This window comes from Diprion similis, chromosome 8, assembly GCF_021155765.1.
Source record: "Diprion similis isolate iyDipSimi1 chromosome 8, iyDipSimi1.1, whole genome shotgun sequence".
In the NCBI taxonomy this organism is placed as follows: Eukaryota; Metazoa; Arthropoda; class Insecta; order Hymenoptera; family Diprionidae; genus Diprion; species Diprion similis.
The window spans coordinates 22,762,775-22,784,879 of NC_060112.1; the positions used below are offsets into that span (position 1 = coordinate 22,762,775).

The 22,105-nt window shown below is 37.3% G+C and overlaps 6 protein-coding genes across 11 annotated transcripts; 4 read left to right on the forward strand and 2 right to left on the reverse strand.

Moving 5' to 3' along the window:
* Positions 1-170: 170 nt before the first annotated feature.
* Positions 171-1,755, forward strand: LOC124409848 (prostamide/prostaglandin F synthase-like). Of its 3 annotated transcripts, none has more exons than XM_046887751.1 (4): positions 171-282; positions 529-639; positions 885-1,089; positions 1,170-1,755. In XM_046887751.1, exons 2-4 carry the CDS (start codon positions 583-585, stop codon positions 1,478-1,480), a joined length of 573 nt encoding a protein of 190 aa, XP_046743707.1. In that variant the 5' UTR covers positions 171-282; positions 529-582; the 3' UTR covers positions 1,481-1,755. The 3 variants fall into 3 exon arrangements, with proteins under 3 accessions (XP_046743707.1, XP_046743708.1, XP_046743710.1); XM_046887752.1 differs by lacking the exon at positions 171-282 and adding an exon at positions 391-411; XM_046887754.1 differs by lacking the exon at positions 171-282 and adding an exon at positions 467-489.
* Positions 1,723-2,942, reverse strand: LOC124409851 (phosphatidylinositol N-acetylglucosaminyltransferase subunit P-like). 2 transcript variants are annotated; one of them, XM_046887759.1, is made up of 3 exons: positions 2,800-2,942; positions 2,544-2,672; positions 2,153-2,427 (listed from the first exon to the last, which is right to left on the reverse strand). In XM_046887759.1, the coding sequence occupies exons 1-3, from the start codon at positions 2,814-2,816 to the stop codon at positions 2,301-2,303; spliced, it is 273 nt and encodes a 90-aa protein (XP_046743715.1). In that variant the 5' UTR covers positions 2,817-2,942; the 3' UTR covers positions 2,153-2,300. The 2 variants fall into 2 exon arrangements, with proteins under 2 accessions (XP_046743714.1, XP_046743715.1); XM_046887758.1 differs by lacking the exon at positions 2,544-2,672 and having other exon boundaries at positions 1,723-2,427; positions 2,800-2,916.
* Positions 2,943-2,950: 8 nt separating this feature from the next.
* Positions 2,951-11,530, forward strand: LOC124409839 (protein ELYS). Of its 2 annotated transcripts, none has more exons than XM_046887737.1 (6): positions 2,951-3,269; positions 3,444-3,821; positions 3,973-4,273; positions 4,433-10,363; positions 10,491-10,565; positions 10,709-10,851. In XM_046887737.1, the coding sequence occupies exons 1-6, from the start codon at positions 3,240-3,242 to the stop codon at positions 10,714-10,716; spliced, it is 6,723 nt and encodes a 2,240-aa protein (XP_046743693.1). In that variant the 5' UTR covers positions 2,951-3,239; the 3' UTR covers positions 10,717-10,851. The 2 variants fall into 2 exon arrangements, with proteins under 2 accessions (XP_046743693.1, XP_046743692.1); XM_046887736.1 differs by having other exon boundaries at positions 2,953-3,269; positions 10,491-10,569; positions 10,709-11,530.
* On the forward strand, positions 3,838-19,268 carry LOC124409841 (exosome component 10). Of its 2 annotated transcripts, XM_046887740.1 has the most exons (7): positions 3,838-3,842; positions 15,144-15,300; positions 15,425-15,670; positions 15,744-17,270; positions 17,513-18,105; positions 18,436-18,592; positions 18,726-19,268. In XM_046887740.1, the coding sequence occupies exons 2-7, from the start codon at positions 15,160-15,162 to the stop codon at positions 18,792-18,794; spliced, it is 2,733 nt and encodes a 910-aa protein (XP_046743696.1). In that variant the 5' UTR covers positions 3,838-3,842; positions 15,144-15,159; the 3' UTR covers positions 18,795-19,268. The 2 variants fall into 2 exon arrangements, with proteins under 2 accessions (XP_046743696.1, XP_046743695.1); XM_046887739.1 differs by lacking the exon at positions 3,838-3,842 and having other exon boundaries at positions 15,071-15,300.
* On the reverse strand, positions 12,406-14,808 carry LOC124409846 (coiled-coil domain-containing protein 50). Its single transcript, XM_046887749.1, has 5 exons — positions 14,504-14,808; positions 14,333-14,395; positions 14,092-14,209; positions 13,682-13,859; positions 12,406-13,524 (listed from the first exon to the last, which is right to left on the reverse strand). Exons 1-5 carry the CDS (start codon positions 14,559-14,561, stop codon positions 12,901-12,903), a joined length of 1,041 nt encoding a protein of 346 aa, XP_046743705.1. The 5' UTR covers positions 14,562-14,808; the 3' UTR covers positions 12,406-12,900.
* A 383-nt stretch (positions 19,269-19,651) lies between the features above and the next one.
* Positions 19,652-21,673, forward strand: LOC124409845 (pancreatic triacylglycerol lipase-like). Its single transcript, XM_046887748.1, has 6 exons — positions 19,652-20,164; positions 20,348-20,451; positions 20,556-20,863; positions 21,035-21,133; positions 21,201-21,446; positions 21,571-21,673. The coding sequence occupies exons 1-6, from the start codon at positions 19,679-19,681 to the stop codon at positions 21,642-21,644; spliced, it is 1,317 nt and encodes a 438-aa protein (XP_046743704.1). The 5' UTR covers positions 19,652-19,678; the 3' UTR covers positions 21,645-21,673.
* Positions 21,674-22,105: the final 432 nt, after the last annotated feature.

A 22,105-nucleotide genomic window follows, 5' to 3' on the forward strand; every position in this document is an offset into this window, starting at 1 on the left:
CTCCTTAACGTAACTGAAGCATACCTCGACCGATTAAACGGATTTATGTATGACCTGTGCTTTTCAGCTTTTATCGGTGCAATCGGCCGGCGATATCACCGCGTTGCGCAACTATTAAATAACGGTGAATCAAGGTTTTTATATATTCAGTTGAAACTTGTGGAGTGACATTATAAATACACTCGGGTAAATTACACACTTTATACTCACATTAGACGTTGAGTAGAGAGGCTTCAGAGGTGGTGGGGTTCCGAGACTGTAGTTAATGGGATGTATCGTCAGATAAGTCCATGAAAACGCGAAAGAATATTTTAAGCCCGAGTAGAACGCAAGTCCCGATTCAAGGTGACCATAGAACATTTAATCCAGTGGAATACATACAGAATATTTTGCAATCAACCTGCAGAACAGGTACAAAACGACCTCCTCTTCGACAGAAAATATCGATAAACATATTATATCCCTATACTCGTGCACACACATGTATACGTATAGGTATATGTATACCACATTGCGCTTTGTTTTCAGTTTGACGCGTAGTCATCGTGACGGAACCTTGTCAACAGGAGCGAATTTTCAACAATGGTGGACCTCACAAAGATATCCCAAAATCAAATAAAAAACGTTACGACTGGCGAGGTAAGTGATTATCTTACTTGTTGTGCGCATCTGGAATGTATTAAAGTCAGTATTTCCGATAAAATTCCCGTAATAATGCTACCAGAACGAAAGATCATGGATTCTTTAGTTTGTGAATATCAAATTGCACAATTACCATTACTTTTCATTGTTACATTGATTTTTACCAAGAAACAATATTCTTTTTGTACCAAAGTCCATGTACGGATATGTGAAAAACCTCGTTCTTTCTTATATTTCGACAGGTTGTTTCGATGGAAAGTCTTTGGAAGGACCAGACAGTAGTGATTGTCTTCTTCAGACGCTGGGGATGCATGCTATGCAGAGTGTGGGCAAAGGAGGTGTCTGCAATTGCAGATCTCCTCAAGGAGCACAATGTGAAATTGATTGGCGTTGGGGTGGAGGATTTTGATAGCAAAGAGTTCGTGGAAGGAAAATTTTTCAAAGGAGGTATTTAGTCATCGCACCGGAATTTCAACATTGGAAAGCACCTGAACTGATGATAATGATTTTGTTCTTTTTCCTCACAGAACTCTACGTGGATATTGATAAGAAGACCTATGCCGGTCTTGGATTTAAGCGCTACAATTACTTCTCTATAATTGCCTCGCTGTTTACCGGGGAATCAAGAGCTGCTATTAATAAAGGCAAGGAATTGAAAGTTTCGGGAAATTATAAAGGAGATGGATTACAGAACGGCGGTGCCCTAGTTGTCAAAGAAGGGGGCGAGCTGATTTACTCCTTCAAGCAAGATGGCCCTGGACAGCACGTCAAAAATTCCAAGTTTCTCGAAGTCCTCGGAATTCCAATTCCAGACAATATTGACGAAAAGACTGGCTGATCTACGGCTATACGTTCACACAAATAATTTATCGGTCATTTCATGTCCAACTGTATCGCACACTAAATTGTTAACTTTGATGCTTTCAAATTCTGTGTAACTTTATGAAAAAAAGGGAAGGATATTGTAGTTTAGTGGGACAATACAGTTTTTTATGCAATGATCACCAGTAATAATGATATTTATAAGAAAAGAATTTATAATTAATATGGTGTTATGAAAGAAATGAAATTCTATAACCGTTTTAAACTTATACGCACAATATTGTATTTTAAGAACAAAATAATATTAAAAAAATACAACTACATGGTAACGTAATAACTAGCTTCACACTGAAAAATACCATACAACTGAAAATAGTCAGGTATTTTTCATTTTTCCTTCAGGTCTCAGGTACAGCTGCCTGCACACCTGAGTTATCGGTATGTCAGATACAGGTGGAATTCCTCCAGGAACTTTATCCGCTGTACTCAGAGAGAACTTGTCTCTAATAGTTCTAACATCGTCTATATCTGGTGTCATCAGCAGATTGATTGCTGGATAAATAAGAAACGCAAACAGGGCAGTGGCAGTCAAGGCCCAAATCGGAATAGCCACAGCCCAGTATTTCAATGGCCAATAAGTAAGGCCGAATTTTTCTTGCAGCAAATTATCTGGGACTATAGCCCATACCAAATACAATAAGAATAACATATTTGAACCGACAAACAAAGCGTACCCATAGACTGATCGGGGTGTATAAGGTGCTGGGGTATGCTCAGGCATGTTAATAATTTTCTGCCAATAGTTACGTAGGCCGTGTTATGTGGAATATGTCCGGTCAATAATGTGTATACTCAGGCGCAGGTGGGCCAAATTCTTTGAGTGTTTCAACAACAAGAAGCAAGCTTTCGAAAAATGAGGTCAGCCCTACTCGAACCTTGCGTGCTTCTGTCCCTGTAAAACTCCTGGAAGCAAAAAAAAAAAAACAGAATACAATAAATCTTCCAAGAGACGGTTAAACATAAATTTGTTCATCTCGTGAATGGGTAGAAGAGTGGTGTTTGGTAATGCCAATTCTTACACATTCAGGCGGTTTTCGTCCAACCTCAGTATCTTAGAAACGCCGCTTCGCTTCGGCTCGGAATCAACTCTCAAAACTTGATAAACGACGTCTGCCTCTCGGGCCGTTGTAAAAGGTACTGAAACGGATCTGTTATTGGCAGTATTAAGGTTATGTTAGAAAAATCTTTTATCAGACGATAAAGTGCCGATAATAAAGCGTTGGTAGTAAAGAAATTTCTTAAAAGTACGATTCAGCTACTTGTACAAAAGGATACACGTTAATGTCATTCATTGTGTACTATACTCGTGAAATTCTTTCATTCGTGAAGATGTAATATTCCTTTGAAGTTCAAAACACGAGAACGAAACGAAATTGCAGCCGTAAACTCTTCGCCCAATCAAATCCAAGCCTCCATGTTCGACCATTTTTAACGTACTTCAGGGTATTTTTGAATGGATCACGAGATGCGAAATAAATCTTAAATTTAATAATACAGTAAAAATATATTTATCATTACGTATGTTTCGCTCGTGAAACATTCTTTCAACGGGCAATAATAAGAGCCACCAAACTGGTGTCTCAAGTGTATTTTGATTCGAATTCAAAATTATTACGATTCAAGCAACGAAACATAACCTCATTTAAAGCGCTTAAAATACAGTTTATATAAATGTTTTCTGGCCTCAACGTGATTCGTAAATCATTGTTTGAAACATGAAAGAGCTGGAGGATACGCATTGTGAGGTAAATTTTTTCACAGTAATATAAAATTGCAATTGAGTGTTACTAAGAAAAAGCATGTTTAACTTCAGGCAATGCTTGCCAAAAATCGAAAACTAGTCGACTCTAGAAACCTGACATTTTCATACTTTTATATTCTTATTTACACCATTTTCATACATCATAACCGTCATTTAGGTTCGTAAAATAATAGAAATCCAAGCATCGATATGGGATGGCCTTAACACGTCAGGTGGAGATGATTTTGGACAGTCAGCAAGATCCCCTGCCTCCAGAAGCTCAGATATTCCCCTCGGAGGCTTTTTGGAAGATGCGAATCACGCATGGCTGAGTAATGGTCCACGGCTTGTTGTAATCAACACAAAAACAGGAGAAAACATTAGCTCGTGGACCTTCTGTCAGAAAGTGACGGCTGTTGCACAATTTCCCAAGCAGCCTGGGGACGTTTTATTGCTCTTAGTCGGACTGGACAATGGCGCGAATAGGGTTAAAGATTCTACAGGAATGCTGTGCATTTTTGACTGCTCCACATCCAGAGTTCTCAGATCAATAAAGGTACGTTGCATTTTTATTAACGTATTATCTATTTTAATTCAATCATAAATATCTGTCAAGAGTATATTTTTCATCCAATGACAAAATTGAAATTGCTGATAGTTAAAAACAAATGTTTGTCTATAATCGTTTACTATACTGCGGTTACCAGATGCCTGCAGGTATAGAGCAGGTGTGCGTGATGAACGGAGGTGCAGAGTGGGAAGACTTCAATGAGAAAAGAACACATGGCATGTTGAGCAACAGTTCCGGAATCGCGTGTGTCGCTTTGCGCAATCTTTATCATATTGTTCTGGATTTGCGCCGTGTATTGTGGGACGGAGATGTATCTTACCTGACAACTAATGAACTATCGCCAACTGAAATTGAATTATCTGAAGACAGGTATTCATTCGATTCGAAACAACGTTGTGATAGGGGAAAGCACAGAGCATACAACTTGCTCAATCCTGGTTAGTAACTTATTCCTAATTCTCATGTACTGACAAATTTGTCTTTCATTGAATTTGAAACTTTTAATTTAAGTGATTAAGGGGTACCGCTATAAGTGATTCACTTTTCAATTGTTACGTTTTTTTAATGAATTTTTTTCCACTCTGTTGATTACTTAGGCATTGAAGAATTTATAAGATTCAATCGAGAGGAGTTTGAATCATCACCTCTGTATGATGAGAATCTTACCACGACACTAATCTATGCAAAGAAGATTGGCTGTGTGATATCTGGATGTTTAGGGAGAATCATAATTTGGCAAAACGATGGTTCGGTTGGTTGGATAAGTGCTTCTGCTAAAAATAGTATGGCGATCGGTCATTTAGCTCTACTTGAGCCAGCCGACGATCCGAGACCATTTTACTACCTGTGGGTTGCATACCAGGAAGAAACTTTTGAAACAGCTCCTATTCTAAAGATGTATGCACTGCTCATCGAAAGAAGGTATTGTGACAAGGAAAGCAATTTGCATTTCAAGATAGAAGGTGAACCTAGTCTGAAATTTGAGCTACAACTAGAACCTGTTGACAAAATAACGAATTTGGTTTCAATGGAAAGAACGAACAACTATGAGCAAAGTGAACCGACCAGTAAGAAAGAAGATGCGAGCTTATTGCTCATTGGATTGAGCGGGAAAGCCTTATTATTCGATTTAAATCAGTGGTACAGAGAACATTTACCACGAAACATTCATAACTGTCAGAACCCAAATACTTTCCTGTGTTATTATCAGATGAAATCAGAGACGTTTAATATTGCTAACGATATTGTTTTAAGCTGTGCTTACTCTCCTTTAACGTTAAGAGAGTTTCCTAACAATGGAGGAAATTCTCTGGATGAGCTATTCTACCCCAAATCTCTATGTCTTGATTGGGTGGAACTCACAAATAGCCACCTAAGAATTTGGATGACCAGAGGCTTGCAGTGGGAATTACTACGAGACATGGCCATTGCTGGTCCTAGCATTTTGATACAACCCTCAGAAACATTTCATAGGTGCCTTGCTGCTGGATTAGTCCCGTTCAACACCGACTGCTCTTTTGACTGCGATCAAAATGCTCAAAGAGAAATGCTCCTTTCTCTCTGCCTGGAGCAAAGATGGGCATCATTCCTAATCAAATGTGCCAAGGAATGGGAGGATGGAAGCGTATCATATTTATTTCCTATGTTTTTGAGGTGGGGAGCTCAGAGGGCTTCTTCTCTAAAAATGGTAGCTGATCAGCTATGCATTCCACTGTTTGACCAATCCGGTTCAACAATCGGAGACAAAGAAATCAAATTGTTACGGTTTTGTTCACAACAACTTGAATGCTTATCAAACGTAGTCGCCAGATTACCCATCGCTTCAGACGATCTTGTGAAGCAACAGAGAGCCTTACACCGCGTCGCTACTCATCTAGGAGTTCTTCTTTGGTTTTATGATGTCGGACTACTACCTGAAACACATGAAGTCAATGAGGAACCTTTGCCGATCACATTCTCGCTCCAAATACCATATCCATATGAGAGATTAGCAACCATTTATAAAAACAAACGCCAACAAATTAGAGAGATTACTAGTAGCTCTGGAGATCGTAAGGAAGAATTATTCATCGACGAATTAATGACACAGGAGTGTCAGACATTAAGATTACAATGGGAACGCGAAGGCGGGGATATTACCACAGGAGGATATTATCCTCCTCCATCCTTACAATCGCTTTTGAGAAGTTATCTCTTTGACTGCTATAATCAGAATGGTTCTGACGAAATGGAGAACAAGCATCAAATTACGATTTATTTGCTAATGGATCTGGTTAAACTTTTACAAGGTTCTTGCCCCGATGTTGATCAGTTAATAAAGTACCCATCAGCTTTCAAGATGAGTCCGAGTCTCATAAAATTAACACAAGCCTTCTGGTTACTCGATCATGAAGACTATCAAGGGTTCTTGGACACTCTGACCGGGCAATTGGTATCAGATTCAGATGTTAAAGAGTGGCATCACAAACTTGTAATAAGAACATTGATGCGTAATAACGAATACAAAGTAGCATTGATTTATTTGCGAATAAGAAAACCGCCTCTGTCAGCAATTTGTGATCAGAGTACCAGCATCAGTCTCTCAGTCGAATGTGGTTTGGTTCAAACAGCTTTTCACCAAAGACCACAGTCACACTATAGACAACTGTTAACTTGCTTTTTTCAAGCATGTAAAGCCTGTGGTAAATTGAATGAGATTCTACAGCTTGCTTTGGATCCTGAAGAGGAAGAAGCCTTTGTAAAATTCCTTGAGGAAAATAAGTTGGAAGAAACTCGTTTGTTGTACTATCTACAAAGGTGTCGTTACACCGAAGCAGGAAGTGCTCAACAGTTTAGTCTCTCTAAAATTCATTTCAAAAATATTCAGTCGGCTCCTTTAACAATGGTTCATGCTTATAATGATACACTACCCGATGTAACAAAGGCTCTGTCATTGAATTCGGGCAGAAAATTCTTAGACGAGAACCCATTACCTAAACACCTAAGGCCAATGTCGCACAAACAGAGCTCCGGCAGGAGTCACAGAGTTTTCGAAACTGTTCTTGAAAAGATCAAAGAGACCTATGTCAGGAGAGATAATTGTCAAATTCCATTTATAAGTGCGCCATGTACTTCTCTAAGATTGAAGAGCATGAAGACAAACTCCAGCTGTGTTCTGTTTCCTACGCTAGCGCCAAAAACATCAGGGAAAAGACCTCGGAATCAAATGACAGAGGACGAAGTACAGCCGCTCAGCGCTGAGAAGAATAAACGAAGAAAATTATCAGAGGAAACAGATACCCCTTCTAAATCTAGTACGAGTATCCTAAGCGCGGGTGTTGCATTAGAAACACCTTTAATTAAAAGAAAGAAACCCTTATCTTTTAAGATGGAACATGATATGGAAACACCGCATTCTATATTAAAAATTCGTCAACTGATACAAAGCTCTACATCGCCACCAACCTTAACTCGAGATTCACTCAACCAGCAGCAAGATGACTTGTTCAAACAACAAGAACTAAAACCTACCAGACAAATTCGTTTTAGTATCGGACAACCACTCAATGATTCTAGTCACGAGGAGGCAGCTATTGAGTCATCGAATGTCACTGATAAAGATAACACATCGGAAATAAGTGAGGAAGTATTTTACAGTCCCAATGCCAGTGGCAAATCTCAGAGTGCTGATAGCAGTCACAGTATAATGAGTATAAAAGGACCTCGTGCTCGACCTAGTCTAAGGAGAAGTGGTCATTTATCTTCAAGTGAATCACTGATCGAGTCCAGAGATCCTTTAAATAAAACAGACCTCAAGGCTAGACCGTCCAACCACTCACTCATCGAACAATCATCACTGGCTGCTACTCCGATCGCTCTGCCTCGAAAATCTATTTCATCAGTATCAGATCACCTAAAACTTGCAGAACGCTCTCGGCAACTCCGTTACTCTGTGTCTCCGATCACGCCATATTCCGCTTTAAACGAGTCAAGATATTCATCCAGCATATTGTCGTCAGACAGCAGCTCTCTTTCAACACCTGCAGTTACTTCCAATGATGGTAATTCCAATTTGCGCGCACGGATTGGAAGTGGCATAGAGAAATCAAGTATCTATAGCAATACAGGAGAATACAAGTATCACACGGCCGGAAGAAATCGAATGTCTATGGAAACGACTGAATCTAGAACTGTAACTCGTTCTCTCTTATCGAAAACTGTTATCACAGAACAGCTTGATGTTAATGATGATGATGATGATGATAAAGGAGATGAAAACGTTGTAGTGGAAGTTGATGACTTTGGACTAGATCACGAGCCTGAAGTATGCTTTGTAGTTAATAAGCTAGCCGAGGAATATTCACCTGATCATCAAGAGAATGATCAGATATCAAATGAGAAGGTTGATTCAGAGGAATACAACAATGCATTCAAGGCTAGTGGTACTATGATTTCAAAAACTTACGAACAGACGAAACATCAAAGTAATGAGGAAAAATTAGGAGATCAGGACATGCATTTTTCTCAAAATAGTGAAGAATCTGAAACCAGTGATGGTGGTAATGATCATCCAGGAGACCTCGACAATGATACGGATGATTACGAACCAGAATTAACTGCTTTGAAAGAAAGAGGAGAAGACGAAGAGAATGCAGAATGCTTCCAAAGTTTAACGAATTCTGCTGCCAGTTTCAGGGAACCATCTGAGAATGAAATATTTATAAATGCTCTTCCAGTATACGAATCACGAGGCCAAGACGAAGACAGCGGGTTACAGGGACTATCAAAACCCTCATTAATTGAAAATTCCAATATTACTGAGGATGAATCATCTAACGATATAACTGAAGTAAGCCATAAAGTTGTAAATAAATCACACTCGAAACCAAATAATTGGGAATTTTTGGCTACCTCTCATACAAACGCCAAAGAATTTTCATTATCTGTGCCGAACAAAGATATGAACGATTCTAACTTTACTGAGGATGAATCTGTCAGTAGCATCGAACACTTTGAATTGATTGCTGATGATTCGGAAATGGAAGAAGAATGCGACCAAGACTTGACTAAGAAGAAGCGTCTTGTGACAACGAATGGTGAACGAGGAACTCAACCGACAGAACAAGTTGCTGATGGTTTTATATCTGACTCACTTGTTCAAAATCCAGGATATGACACCAAAAGGTTTGACAACAATAAGAAACCTACAGAACTTGAAAACCCAGCTAATCTTAGTGAAACTGATAGTGCGGTGTCAACAGTCCTTGCAACTGATATACCGTCATCGTCAGGTGCGGAAAGTCCAAGACATTCTTCGCCAAATACATCCAACCAAAAAGGTAAGACTTCTGAAAATAAAGATAGAGAAAAATCGAAAAGTCCAAGACCTGTGCGGATGACCAGGGCTCGAAGAGCATCGTCAGTAACGAAAGAGGTGTTAGCGTCAACTGGAAACACTTTAAATTTGAAAACACCTCTTGATGTGATAGAATCTTCGGATAACTTTACCAAATTAGTTGATGAATCTGTAAATGAAACTCAGTCCATAAGTACAAGAAAAGGGAAAAGAAGATCAGCTTCAGTAGACAAAGAATTACTATCATTGTCAAGGAATGTGGAAGAAATTCAAACCGGTAAGCCTGAGATAGCATTGCGGAGAAGTTCGAGACGCGCTGCATCAGCACAAAGAGAAATGCCAACCATCTCAGAAATTTCTCATGATAGTCTTAAAAATTCTACCCTTACTTCGATATCTGAGACAGATTTCAGTAACGATTCTGAACCAATTAGCAAGAAACCTCAAAGGTCGCGTAAGGTGAGCCATACTAGTCAGGATCTTGACGTTAGTTTAACCACCAGAACGAGAAGAAGCGTGTCGGTGGCTAAGGAAACAGCACCGGAAAGTCAAGGTACAAGTAAAACAACAAGGAAACGTGGTAATTCTGTACCTAAAGAAATATTAGAAACATCAAGAACCAGACGAGCTTCATCTCTGGCCAAAGATATAATCACTGAAGAAACGACCAAGTCACCCGCTGGAAATAAACGGCCAAAATCATCACTGCTAGTTCGAAGTACTGAAGAGTCAGCTCTTAACAGTCCAGCAAAAAATACTAGAAGTCGCCGTACACTTTCCCAATCCATTCCAGAAGAGAAAGACGAGGAAATGTCAAATGTTCAAACTAGAGGGAGATCGTCATCAAATGCTTCAGACGTTTCAACACAGAAGAAATCAAAAGAGAGGAGAGCAGCTAGCTTGGAACCGTCCAAGTCAGAAGTGAAAAAACGGACTCGAAGTACCCTTGCCAAAACTGTTGTTTCAGAGGAAACAATAAACGAGGAACCTGCTGAGGATACTGAAGAGGGTAAGGCTGAAACAACTAAAAAAACTAGCCGGAAAAGAACGGATTCGGCAACAAGCATTTCTAGTGACAGCAACATGGAAAAGTTGAGAGGTGGAAGAAAAGCTCGATCCAAAAGTAGCAATAGCGATGTTTTCCTCTTTTCTCCACCAGATGTTACATCTGATCCACCAAGTAGTCAAAAAGGTAAGCATCAGTTTTTTTTTTTCATATCTACAGTATGGAAGTATGTACGAAGTTATTTATGGGAAGTATTGTATCAGGTAAAAACATTCGTAAAAATAATGTTCACTTCTCACGTATTCATTTTTAGACATCGAACAAGTTCCGCCATACGTTTTTTCACCCCCGCATACAAGATCAAGACAACCAGTACTCAGCCAGCTCCGTAGGTATCTGAAGAATTTTCAAAATAATTAGCTCTACATGTTAGAACATTGTAGCAAGATCCAATTTTACTTTTAGTGCGATCTGCAATTTGACATCAATTCAGGTATTCCAAATGTAATTATTATTGGTTTTATGTTCCAGAAAAATGAAAAACTTTCTGTCACCGTTAACCACAGAGGAAAAATCTTCTACAGCTCACAGGGATCGTAGAACCAAGCGTAAAACATTTCAATACACTACCCAAAGGACACTGTTTGTATATCCGAGAAGAACAAGAAAGCCATCAACTGAGTAAAATAAACTTATATTTCTAAATCCCATGCTTGGCCTTAAGCTGAGCCTTTAGTTATCAATCAATTATCCAAGGTATGACCGACAGTAGATAGAGATAGCAATTTGTGGAAGATTCACATGATTTTTTCAAAACCTGTGAATATACATGTATATTATATTGCAAAAAACTTTAAATTCAGGAATAAAGTTAAATTCATAGGTACTTGAAAGTCAGCTCTGAACTCATCGGAAATAGTTCAAGAGAGTTCAGATCAATCTGAAGTGACAACCTGGTGTTTTTTTTTTTACCTGTAATTAAAGCAAGACTAGTTTAAGTGTTTTTACTATATGAAAAACAAACTTAAAAATGTACATTGAGAACGCATTAAAGTAAATCTATCAAAATTGTTTCATGTTTACTGCTACGATAATAATTACCATTTTTTAATGGAACCCTTCTACATAGTGGAAAACATTTGAAATTTCGAAACAAAGACGTCATGTTGGAATTGCACATGAAGTAAGAATATATTTATATCTACTAGTTGGATAGATATTTACTATGTTGAATTTGGATCAAATCCGCCATTGTTCATAGCTAATTGAAAAAGTTATGTATTTCCTCAATCGATGCTCTAGTCTATATAACTGCAATCTTGTTAATATACAAAATTATATGACGAGAAAAGATGGCTTATGGGCAACAAAAATTATTGAAAAAAATTGTAGCATTTTGTGAAATAACGCCATGGTAAAAAACAAAAGTCTGATATCTTGTAAATAATTTATTGATATGTTTATGTGAAATTATATTAGTATATTAATATTAATAATAATAATAATGTGGTAATAGTGCCATGGTAAATGAATGCAGGGTAATATCGTAAGAACTTTCCAGTCACCGTGGATAATACAATATTCATATTTTAATCTTACATTCTAATACTAGATAGATTTCAATCTATCATCAATTAATTTACCCCAAGTATCGCAAATTGCTCCTTAGCATTTCAAATTTTAAGTATAAACGCACACAGGAAAGAAAGTGTACAATATTTTTTTTTAAAGATTATCACTGGAGATAAATACTGGATAGCAGCATATCGAATGAATTGCCTAAAATATATTGGAATGATTGAACATGCATGGCAATACTGTTTGGTCAACGTTTCTTTTTTATGCAGTCAAATATGGAATTCGTTGAAGTATCCGGTATAGATATAGGCTAGCTACTTAATATTCATAATGGTATAGAAAATATAAACCGGAAATAATAATAACTCTCAATAATAATCCAGTCAATCTTGTTGAAAGCCGAACGTTAAAGTTTCAGATCTTTGGCAGTAATGTTGTCGTTATATTGAACAAGTTAATGAGCCTTAAAAAATATCTTTATATAAAATAAAATATCGATATGTCTTTGATTAAAGGGAGGCATATCATTAATAGAGATTCCAGAGAATGATTCAAAGTGCATGATATACGATAAAAGAAGCGCAGTGTGCGCCCTTGATCAAGTTGTTAAACTCCCACATGTTTCCTTGTCATCGTATTCTCCCAAATTTCATTCGCATATTTATGTACATATGTAATACATCGGTATTTGTTTAAATACATAATTCTACAAAATGGAGAGATTCTCGGATACACCACGAGAAAATACTACAAGGCCACAGTCTTATCGACTCCGATATTTTTCTATTCGTATCAATTACAAGGTACTAGTAGTGTAACGTCCATCTGAAACTTCTGATTTTTATGAAAAATTTGTGTGAATTTGACGTTAAATATTTCATCCTCAATTTCATGTTTTGAGTGTTTCAATGAGGAAAATTAACAGTTGCCTACATTGTTGCTTTCATTACTTTTACGTGTACCTAATGCTTATTATTACATATCATTGTAAATTGATTCCAAAAAAATGAATACAAAATCCTACTCACTACAGCAATGATCAATACTTTAAATAATACCTCGATTCTGATTAATTTATTTCTTTTTTTCAATTTTTTTATCCACTTTATCAGATCGAAAAGAAAAACGGTTCTCAATATGTACTATTATTGATGCTTGCATCCATCCTTCACACGACGCTTCTGTTTTTCTTCATGAACAAGTGAAGGGGACTGAATCTGATTACGCCTTTGCCCTTGAATAGGCATATAACAAGGTGCATCCTCGTCCATCAGTTCGAGAGGGGGTGTAGGTAAAACGTAAGCGGGGCTTGTAGTGTTGCTTGAACTGCTTGAAGAGCTTCTGTGTGTATTACCATTGTATGTTGGATCAATCATCGCAGCAACATTAGGCATTTCCCTTATTTCATTCAATGGACTCTCAAGTACTTGAATTTCGTCTGGATCAGGATACTGCGAATAATTAGCACCAGCTTTTTCTTTAACCTTGTGTTGTATTTTCAGATCCAATTTGTCAGGTCTCTGTGGCTTTTCAATAGCGTTCTGTTCCTCAAGGAGTTGAAGCTGCTGTTTTTCCAGCTTTTTTTGCTTCGCACGTTCTCTTGCTCTTCGCGCTTTTGCACGTTCTTTATCCTGTAGCATTCGTGCTAATTCTGCATCCTGAGCTTCCATCGCTATCTTCTGGTCAATAAGCAGCTGTTCATCTATTGTAGAACCTTCCCCCTCTGCCGTAGCTTCTTCTTCTTCTAGTTGTAACTTTCTTGCTAATTCCTATTGATCATAGCATAACGATTTTCGTAGATACATAAAATCACCATTGAAATCATTGAATAAGTCAGTATTATGTCATTTTTATATTACTATGTGATCTCTATGTCAATCAGCAGTGAAAAAATATGTACTTAAAATTCTTGTTTGTTTATATTACCTGATCTTTTTCTTCTTGTATCCGCTTTTGCATCTCTAATTCAGCTTCTAGTTGCGCAGTTTCATCATCGAGTCTGAGCTGCCGTCTCATTTGCTCTTGCAACATTCTTTCTTTCTTCCGTTCCTCACGTTCTAAATTTAAAGCAATTTGCTTTGCAACAAGTGCATCTTTCTCTTCCCTGTTGAATAATTCTTCATCAATTCTTCTGTTACAATGTTTCATTTTGAGGAAAGAAAAAATACCATTTTCATGAAAAAATAAAATTGAAAAACAGTAAATTAATTTTATAAGCATTCAAGTCTTAAGTTTTCTTTTCAACACATTTTTGCAAATCAATGATACAAGTATAGAACTATTTCAAAGTCTATCGTGAATCCATATGTTTTGAATTTAAAAATAGTTTCACTTACTGCTGTTGGATAATGCATTGATATCTAAGGGCTTCAAGTTCTTGTTCAACTTTAGCCTTAGGTAAATCTTCGCGTACTTGTGCATTGCGAACTTTGTTTCCTGTGTAGTGTTCTTTGACTGTAAACAACAGAAGAGATGAGAGTCATCGTTTGTTATCATTACATGTTACAATAAATTTCACGCAATTATTACCGTGACCAACACCGCGATAATATTAGTCATGACAAAAAAAAAACTTACTCTCCTCGTCCTGTAGTCTGTAAGCCAATGCTCCATCTTCGTGTACCAGCCACTCCCGGCAAACTGTAACCGTCGGAATTGACATTAACTCGAGAGGAATCAGCCGCAATTACGGCGCGTCTTGAAAAGTGACAAGAGAAAGCTTCAAGACTCTGAACATATTTAACTAACCTTCGTTTACTCTCCCTGCCTTAGGAAGAGTATCTGAACTCAATACAGACTTGGCCATATTTTTGGTTTTGATTATTTATTGCGTGTTTTCTTAGTTCTGCTCACAAACAATTTTCGTAGACAACTTTTATTGTTTACATCACCTTATGGAATCACTTTGTTGTTCGCACCATCTTGAATATGCATTGTATACTACAGTATGTAATCACTGTTCACACATTTGTAGACACAACTACAAACGTCATTTCACATTTGAGAATGGTAAGTGTTTACGGAAGGTTAGGTATAGTATGGTATAGTGCGTGAAGAAGCTATTGAATATTTTTAATACAGCGATAGCTGGCGACAGCGACAAGTCAGACGCGTCGATTGGCTGGCAGCTCATGGTAAAAATATAACGTGAGATTAGCCAATTGCAGCGTTGTAGTTTTAATGTAATCCAAGTACGATGCTTTACATTTTTGCAAATGAAGTTGGTCACAAGGCCGTCACCCTACTGATTTGATATGTATAGGTATAACTACATTTATATTCAGTGATACACTTCTAGCCACGGTCTTGCCTTCAAGCCCACTTTGAAGACACATCGGTGTGCGTGCGTCGGATATAACCTCAATACTAGAAATTCTTAACCTCAAAGGAGCACTCGTGGAAAAATGAGTACCGACACGAGTTTTGAGCCTGGTCATAAATCTAGTAATGATTCTGACTCTCCACAGAATGAATCGGCAAATGCTCAGGGTGTGGAGGTCATCGAAATCCTGCCAGGATTTACAAATTTCGATGATTTCGTTAATGTAAGTGTCACAGATTCGAATCTAACCATACGTATTTAAAACGACAAAAAACTTATCGCGATTTGTGTCGGTAAATTTTGTCAGTTAATTGTCTATGCTGATCGTAATCAGATAATTTTTTCAGGCTGGATTCGAGGCACTAAAAACCGGCATAAAAGCCGCTAACGGCTTACCCAGTGGTGAAAAATATGACTACTACAAATGTTTTCCAACCTTTCGTGATATCATTAATGGCGAGATAAACAACGTCTTGGGCTGTATGCAAAACATTACAGAAGGTGTCGGAGTGAGAGGCAATATCAGACGGCGTGATATAGAAGAAAAGTTTGAGCTTTTAATTGAAGCTAATGATATTTTATTAGAGCGAGCGGTAAGTTGACAATATCACAAGAAAGCCATTCACCCTTGATAAAGGAAAGTAACAGAAAGTAATTTATTTTTAGGGAATATGCATGGATGAGGCATCCGGAATTCTGCGAAACCCAGACGTTGAATTTGTTGTATCGCAGAGCAACTCAACAGCTGTAAGCGGTAGTTGGAATAACTTATCTTTGCATTCAAAATCTCAGCAATCTCAACCGATGAATAAGGCTAAAGCGATTTGTTTACTCACGGCAAAGAATATTCAGCGACCACAGTTGAAGTTTGAAGATAAAATTGATAACAGCCCTAAACCTTTCCAACCTAGAATAAAGGATAAACCAAACTCGTTAAAGCCACTGGTGCTTTATGTCGAAGAAGATGAGGACGGAGAATTCTTCAGCCATCCATACGAATTTGAACTTGATAGGTTTGAGGCACCTGAGTATCAACTGGAGTCTCGTGTTCCTGTTGAATATAAACATATAGATGACACTTCTTTAGTCGTGATTGAAAAACCTGAAGATATAAAAATACTATTAGATGATTTAAGTAAATACACTGAGATTGCAGTTGACGTGGAGCATCATTCATATAGATCATTCCAAGGTATAACATGCCTGATGCAAATATCAACCAAAGATACGGACTATCTTGTCGATACATTGTCACTTAGATCTGAGCTGTACCAGCTTAATGAGATATTTACCAAACCGTCCATTCTTAAGGTATTTCACGGCGCTAGCAGTGATATCGAGTGGCTGCAAAGAGATTTGTCTTTGTACATTGTAAATATGTTTGATACTCATATTGCGGCCAAACAGCTTAATTTGCCGTACCTAAGTTTGGCACATCTTATGAAGCGTTACTGTAATATTGATCCAAACAAACATTTCCAACTGGCCGACTGGCGAGTCAGGCCTCTTCCTGAGGAGCTGATGAAATATGCGAGGGAAGATACCCACTACTTGTTGTATATTAAAGATAACTTAACAAATGCATTGCTAGAACAGGCCAATGGGCAAAGCAATATCTTGAAAGCAGTCTACGACCGAAGTACAGACATATGCAAAAAGACGTACAGAAAACCAGTTTGGTCAGAGGAAAGTTGTATGAATTTGTATCGAAAGAGCAAGAAAATGTTCAATAACAGACAATTGTACGCTCTTAGAGAACTGCATAAGTGGCGAGATGCTACTGGTAGGGCAGAGGACGACAGTACTGGTTACGTTCTACCAAATCATATGTTATTGAACATCGCTGAGAGTTTGCCCCGTGAAATGCAGGGGATTCTGGCATGTTGTAATCCAATACCGCCTCTGGTCAGACAAAACTCGTTATCGCTTCATAAAATAATCTTAAAAGCCAAGGAACAGCCGATGATAAAACCCATCCTAGAAGATGATATCCGACAACGTATGACACAACGAAATCAAGTCACAGATTCAGAAACTGCACTTCTGTATTCGCCTCATGATATGCCACATGATATGGAGATCAGAGCCGATTTACCTTGTTTATTGGACCCAAATAGCTCATCCAAAATTAATATTACTCATCAAACGGTTCCTCATACTGTCACTGTATTTGACAGCCCCCCACAATCAGAGGTTTGATAACGAAAAGTGTACTTTAAGGGAGAATCCTACGCTTAGAAACTTGAAGTCACAAATAATTTCGCAATAATTAGAAAAATCTAATTAATTCAGCTCCAGAGTTTTCAATTGAGTTTGTTTTGGAAAGTACTAGTCAGAGTAGGATTCTCCCATCAGTTAATTTAATCAATTCATTTTCAACTCTTAATTTTCTCAAGTAGGTCTTTGAACACATTTTTCTGTTTGGTTTTCATTAGGATGAAGACACCGTGGGGCACATAACGAGGAAAAAAAAGAGACGAACGCCATTCATCAGTCCTTTTGAGCGGTATAAGCGTGTATTGCCCATGGTGGCTGCAGAAGAAGCGAAAGAAAGAGAGAGACGAGAAAAAGAAGAAGCTGAAAGAATAAAATTGGTAGAAAATAATGAAAACGAAATAACAGAGAGTAAGAACAGAGTTTACCAACACTTCAAAGATGTCGTTGAAGTAGTTACCAATCCAGTCAGTGTACAGCAACCGGCTGGTAGCAGTTCGAATCAATCTATTGATTCTAAACAGTTGGGACCTGACCACAAAACTTTGAGCCAGATGCAGGGCAGAAAGCGTAAACGACAATCTAATTATCATGATGATACTAAAATTCCAGAGTCGCAAGATGATTTGTCAACACCGATACCTTTCCTGCATAAAAAGCTCACGCAAAATTATAGACGAGATAAACGAGAATTGAATTCACCCAAACAGAGTGTAAAGAAGCAAAAAACCTCATTCCGCGATACAGGGCATAGTTCATTCACTGATGATAGGGAACTTTCTGCAAATACAGAATTGTCTGTTAAATCACTTAGGTAATGATTTTAAAATTGCAAAAGAAAAAACTATCAAGTGAATTTCTTCATTCATTTTGTATTGTATCGTTATATACAGCTTTACAATTCAGGTTCACTTCAGATTTGGAAAACTCATTTTAATATGGATTCTCATTTACTAGACCCAGATACTTTTTTCTGGTGCTACAATTTACTCATATTATCATGTATAGATAGTATCGTATTTAAAAAAAAAATTACAGAATTTTTCAAGTAACTTCGTGAAATAACTTAATAATCCACAAAACATTACAATGATCAATTTGGAAGATGGGTTTTAAGAATAATGTGACTTCGTATATTTTACAGAAACAACAAGAAAAGGAGTAAACAGGAAAATAATAGGAATATGAAAGAGAAAGGCATTCTACCTAGAGAATCATTTGACTACAAAAATGTCGATTTCAGTAGTTTTCAAGGAGGCAGCCGTACGCAGAACCAGATTCCCTTCCAAGCTCAGAACAAGGTGAGTAGCCATATTCGTATGGGCTACAATACTACATTACAATCGTTTGACATACAATTGATTGAATTTTTGTGAGTAGAAAATGCTCATAGCATGAATTTATGTTTACTAATGAATTCTATTTGAATTTCAGAAAAAGAATGCACGAGGAAACCGAGGAAAAGGAAACAGAGGTAGTAAGAAGCAAAAATGGAACTGCTAATCCCATTCGTTGGTAAAAATTAAAATATATTGCGAAAAAGGAGTAAGTTGCTTCTGAAAACTGAAATAAATAATATATTGGGAATATTTGATGAAATTGGCCGCTTACACTGATGTCAATCCTACTGTGATTTGTAAGGGATTTTTCTCGACCTCGATGAATGTCTGTAGAAATTTCTCTCTGTGTCATCAGGTCAATAATAAGAAAAAACTGAATGTGAATGACGTTTCGGCCCTGATGGGGGGGTGCCTACTTGCATCCTACTGTCGGGGCATAGGATATGAAATAACCGCGATTAGCGCGAGTGATTACTTTTATCAAATACTCTGTTTACTAGATGTCTCATACCGCAGCATATAGAACCATTCAGCTTGTTTGAAGTTATTTTTCTTTTGGTTTTAATTCCTCAATATCGAGTGTCTGCATACCAATTATTGATATTATTGGTAATTAATGTCCTTCAACTTTCTACCTATTTAGTTTGTTTTTCAAGCAATAAAACGTTTCAAATCTGAACATCAATATTTTACATTCCTTACAGTGAAAACTGTGTATTAATGTCCCACATTATAAACTAATAAACTAGATCGTGGGTTTGGATACAATACATTCCACCTTCATTATGATTCATTCCATTAGTGTTAAATAGTAATTAAGGCTTTTCCTTATTTTTTCTAACTTCGGTCTACTCTTTGATGAAATGTCATCAATTTGTTCATGGTAATAGCTTAGAAACTAGAGTTGAGTCATTTCCAGTGGTATTCTGACAACATTCACGTGGCTGGTGTATCATATCATAGCTTACCGTTTTATCTGCACGTTTCCTTTAAGTTAGACCAAACGTCAATCGTGGTCAGTACGTCAAGGGCAACACTGACCTCAACATGAATGCAATTAGCATTTTTATTTTCGGTATTGCGTCGCATATGCTTTTTATTAACAATTACTCAAGTGCTACAATTATCAGTTCAATAACAATCAAAAACGGTAGCCTAGTAAGATCTCATTGGGGTGGAATCGGAAATCTTACTCGTGAACAATTCAATATTTCGGGTAATATTTTGTCAGTGAATAAAACAAATTTTCTTCGGGCTGACAAAGTAGATTGTCTAGGTTTGGGAAGTGCAGTTGCAAGCACTCTGCACTGGCTTCTTGTTGGAAGTTGCCAAGATTGTGACAATTTGGATGTAAAGTTTTACCTGTCATCAAGAACGCAACGCCATCGAGTCGAGGTTTTAGTTGGAAGACAATTTGGCTTGGAATGGACAGATTTTCAAATAAACCGAAGAACTGTTCTCATTGTTCATGGGTTTTTGTCTCATGGCAATGAAATATGGGTTAAAACTATGGAAGATGCATTCCTTTTGTGGGTGAGTAACGATCATTTAAGTGTATGAGGCTTCCCTTCTTAACTGCACCTGCAGTTTTATTATGTTTAATATACATGGCAACATTTTCCCACAAAACATGTCATCGAAAATCGTGCAGTCTTATTTTCTAATACTACATGGTTTATCGATTGAACTTCACCTTCAAAATACAATTGCTTTTAGGATGACGTTAATGTGATTGTTGTTGATTGGAGTGCTGGAGGAAATTCCTGGAATTACTACAAGGCTGTTGTATATACCAGGATTGTTGGAAACAAAATTACCAGGTTTGTCACTGACTACTGAACATATCCCTGCATTAAAACAGTTTTATTATCTATTTTCACAATCCGTAGATCTATTGATACGACAATGTTTTTAATTTGTTTAGATTTTTAGGCCAGATAGCTAACACTACGCTGGCTAGTGGAAAAATACACCCAAGTCAATGGGGCGCACTGCACTTGGTGGGCCATAGCCTGGGGGCTCACATTTGTGGTTTTGTGTGTCATAACTTCAATCGTGGGCATAACAACTGGTTAATAAAACGAGTAACTGGTTTAGATCCTGCACAGCCATGTTTTACTACAAAAGATCCTGCTATGAAATTGGATAGAACGGACGCGCCCTTTGTTGATATTATTCATACAAATGGTCGATTGCTGTCACGGTTGGGGCTTGGATTACCGACACCAATAGGTGTGGTCTAGTTTATAGACTCTCTAATGGTTTCATAATTATACTCATTCTAATGCATAGTTAATTTGTAAAAATATACCATAAATGATTGTTTCCCAACTTATATATAGTAAATAATTTGTTATTCATAACTTACAAACGCAACTCAACGACTTTGTATGTTATTTTCAGGTCATGTTGATTTTTATCCAAATGGTGGAATGAAGCAGCCTGGTTGCAGTCCAATGATGGACTCTTCCTTTTTTAACTTCTTACCTATTTCAAATTCGAGTAAGTAGAGCAGACGAAAAGCGATTTCTTGGTAATAAATAAATTTATATTTTAATGAATTTTTAAGAAATCCAAGAAATAATATGCAGCCATGGACGCTCCTATGCATATCTGATAGAATCATTATATTCTGCGGTAACGAATAATTGCACTTTTTGGGCTCATCCCTGGGACATGACATACAGAGGCGCTCTGAAAGCTTTGAGCCAAACTTGTCATCCAAGAAATTGTACTGAAATGGGCATCAGAGCTGAGAATTATTCACAACGAGGCATCTTTTATGTTGCTACTTCCGAACATCCACCGTACTGTGGTAAGCTTTGAAATTCAGATAGGAAATAATTACTTTCATTGGTGGAATATTGCCAACACTAGTATTAATTTTTCTGTAATCAGTTATCCATTAATCCATTTAATCTTTCTCTATTCATATTCAGTGGGTGATACTGCTATTAATCAGAATCAACTCGGTAACCTCGCAGAGGATCTAGCTGGGCAATTGGAGGATTGATGAAAATGCTTTGGGAGAAGAAAGAATTTCTAAAATAACAACTATCTAAGAAATGCAAGTAGATTTAGGCTTTCCTGATATATATTTAAAAAATTACCTGCCTGTTAAATAACCGTGTACGATGATATATAAAAGTTATGTATAATTAAATTTCGTTTCTGCAATCATTGTGTAACATGTATTATTTTTGGTTCATCTTGTAGTCATAATAAACCTTAAAGTTTTACCTTTGCATTCCATTCTTCATCAACGGCGTGCTAGATATTCATTTTCCAATAATGTTTTCTCATCCATGATAAAAAACTTTTGAGCAAGTGGAATGAGCTACTGAGCGAACTCAAATATAAAGTAAAGTCGAACAAAATATGAAATTAATTATGGTCATTTATCAATCCTATAAAAAGTTATAACGGTATTCCTTACTATCACTGCTGACGAGACTGATGCAACAAATAGATAAG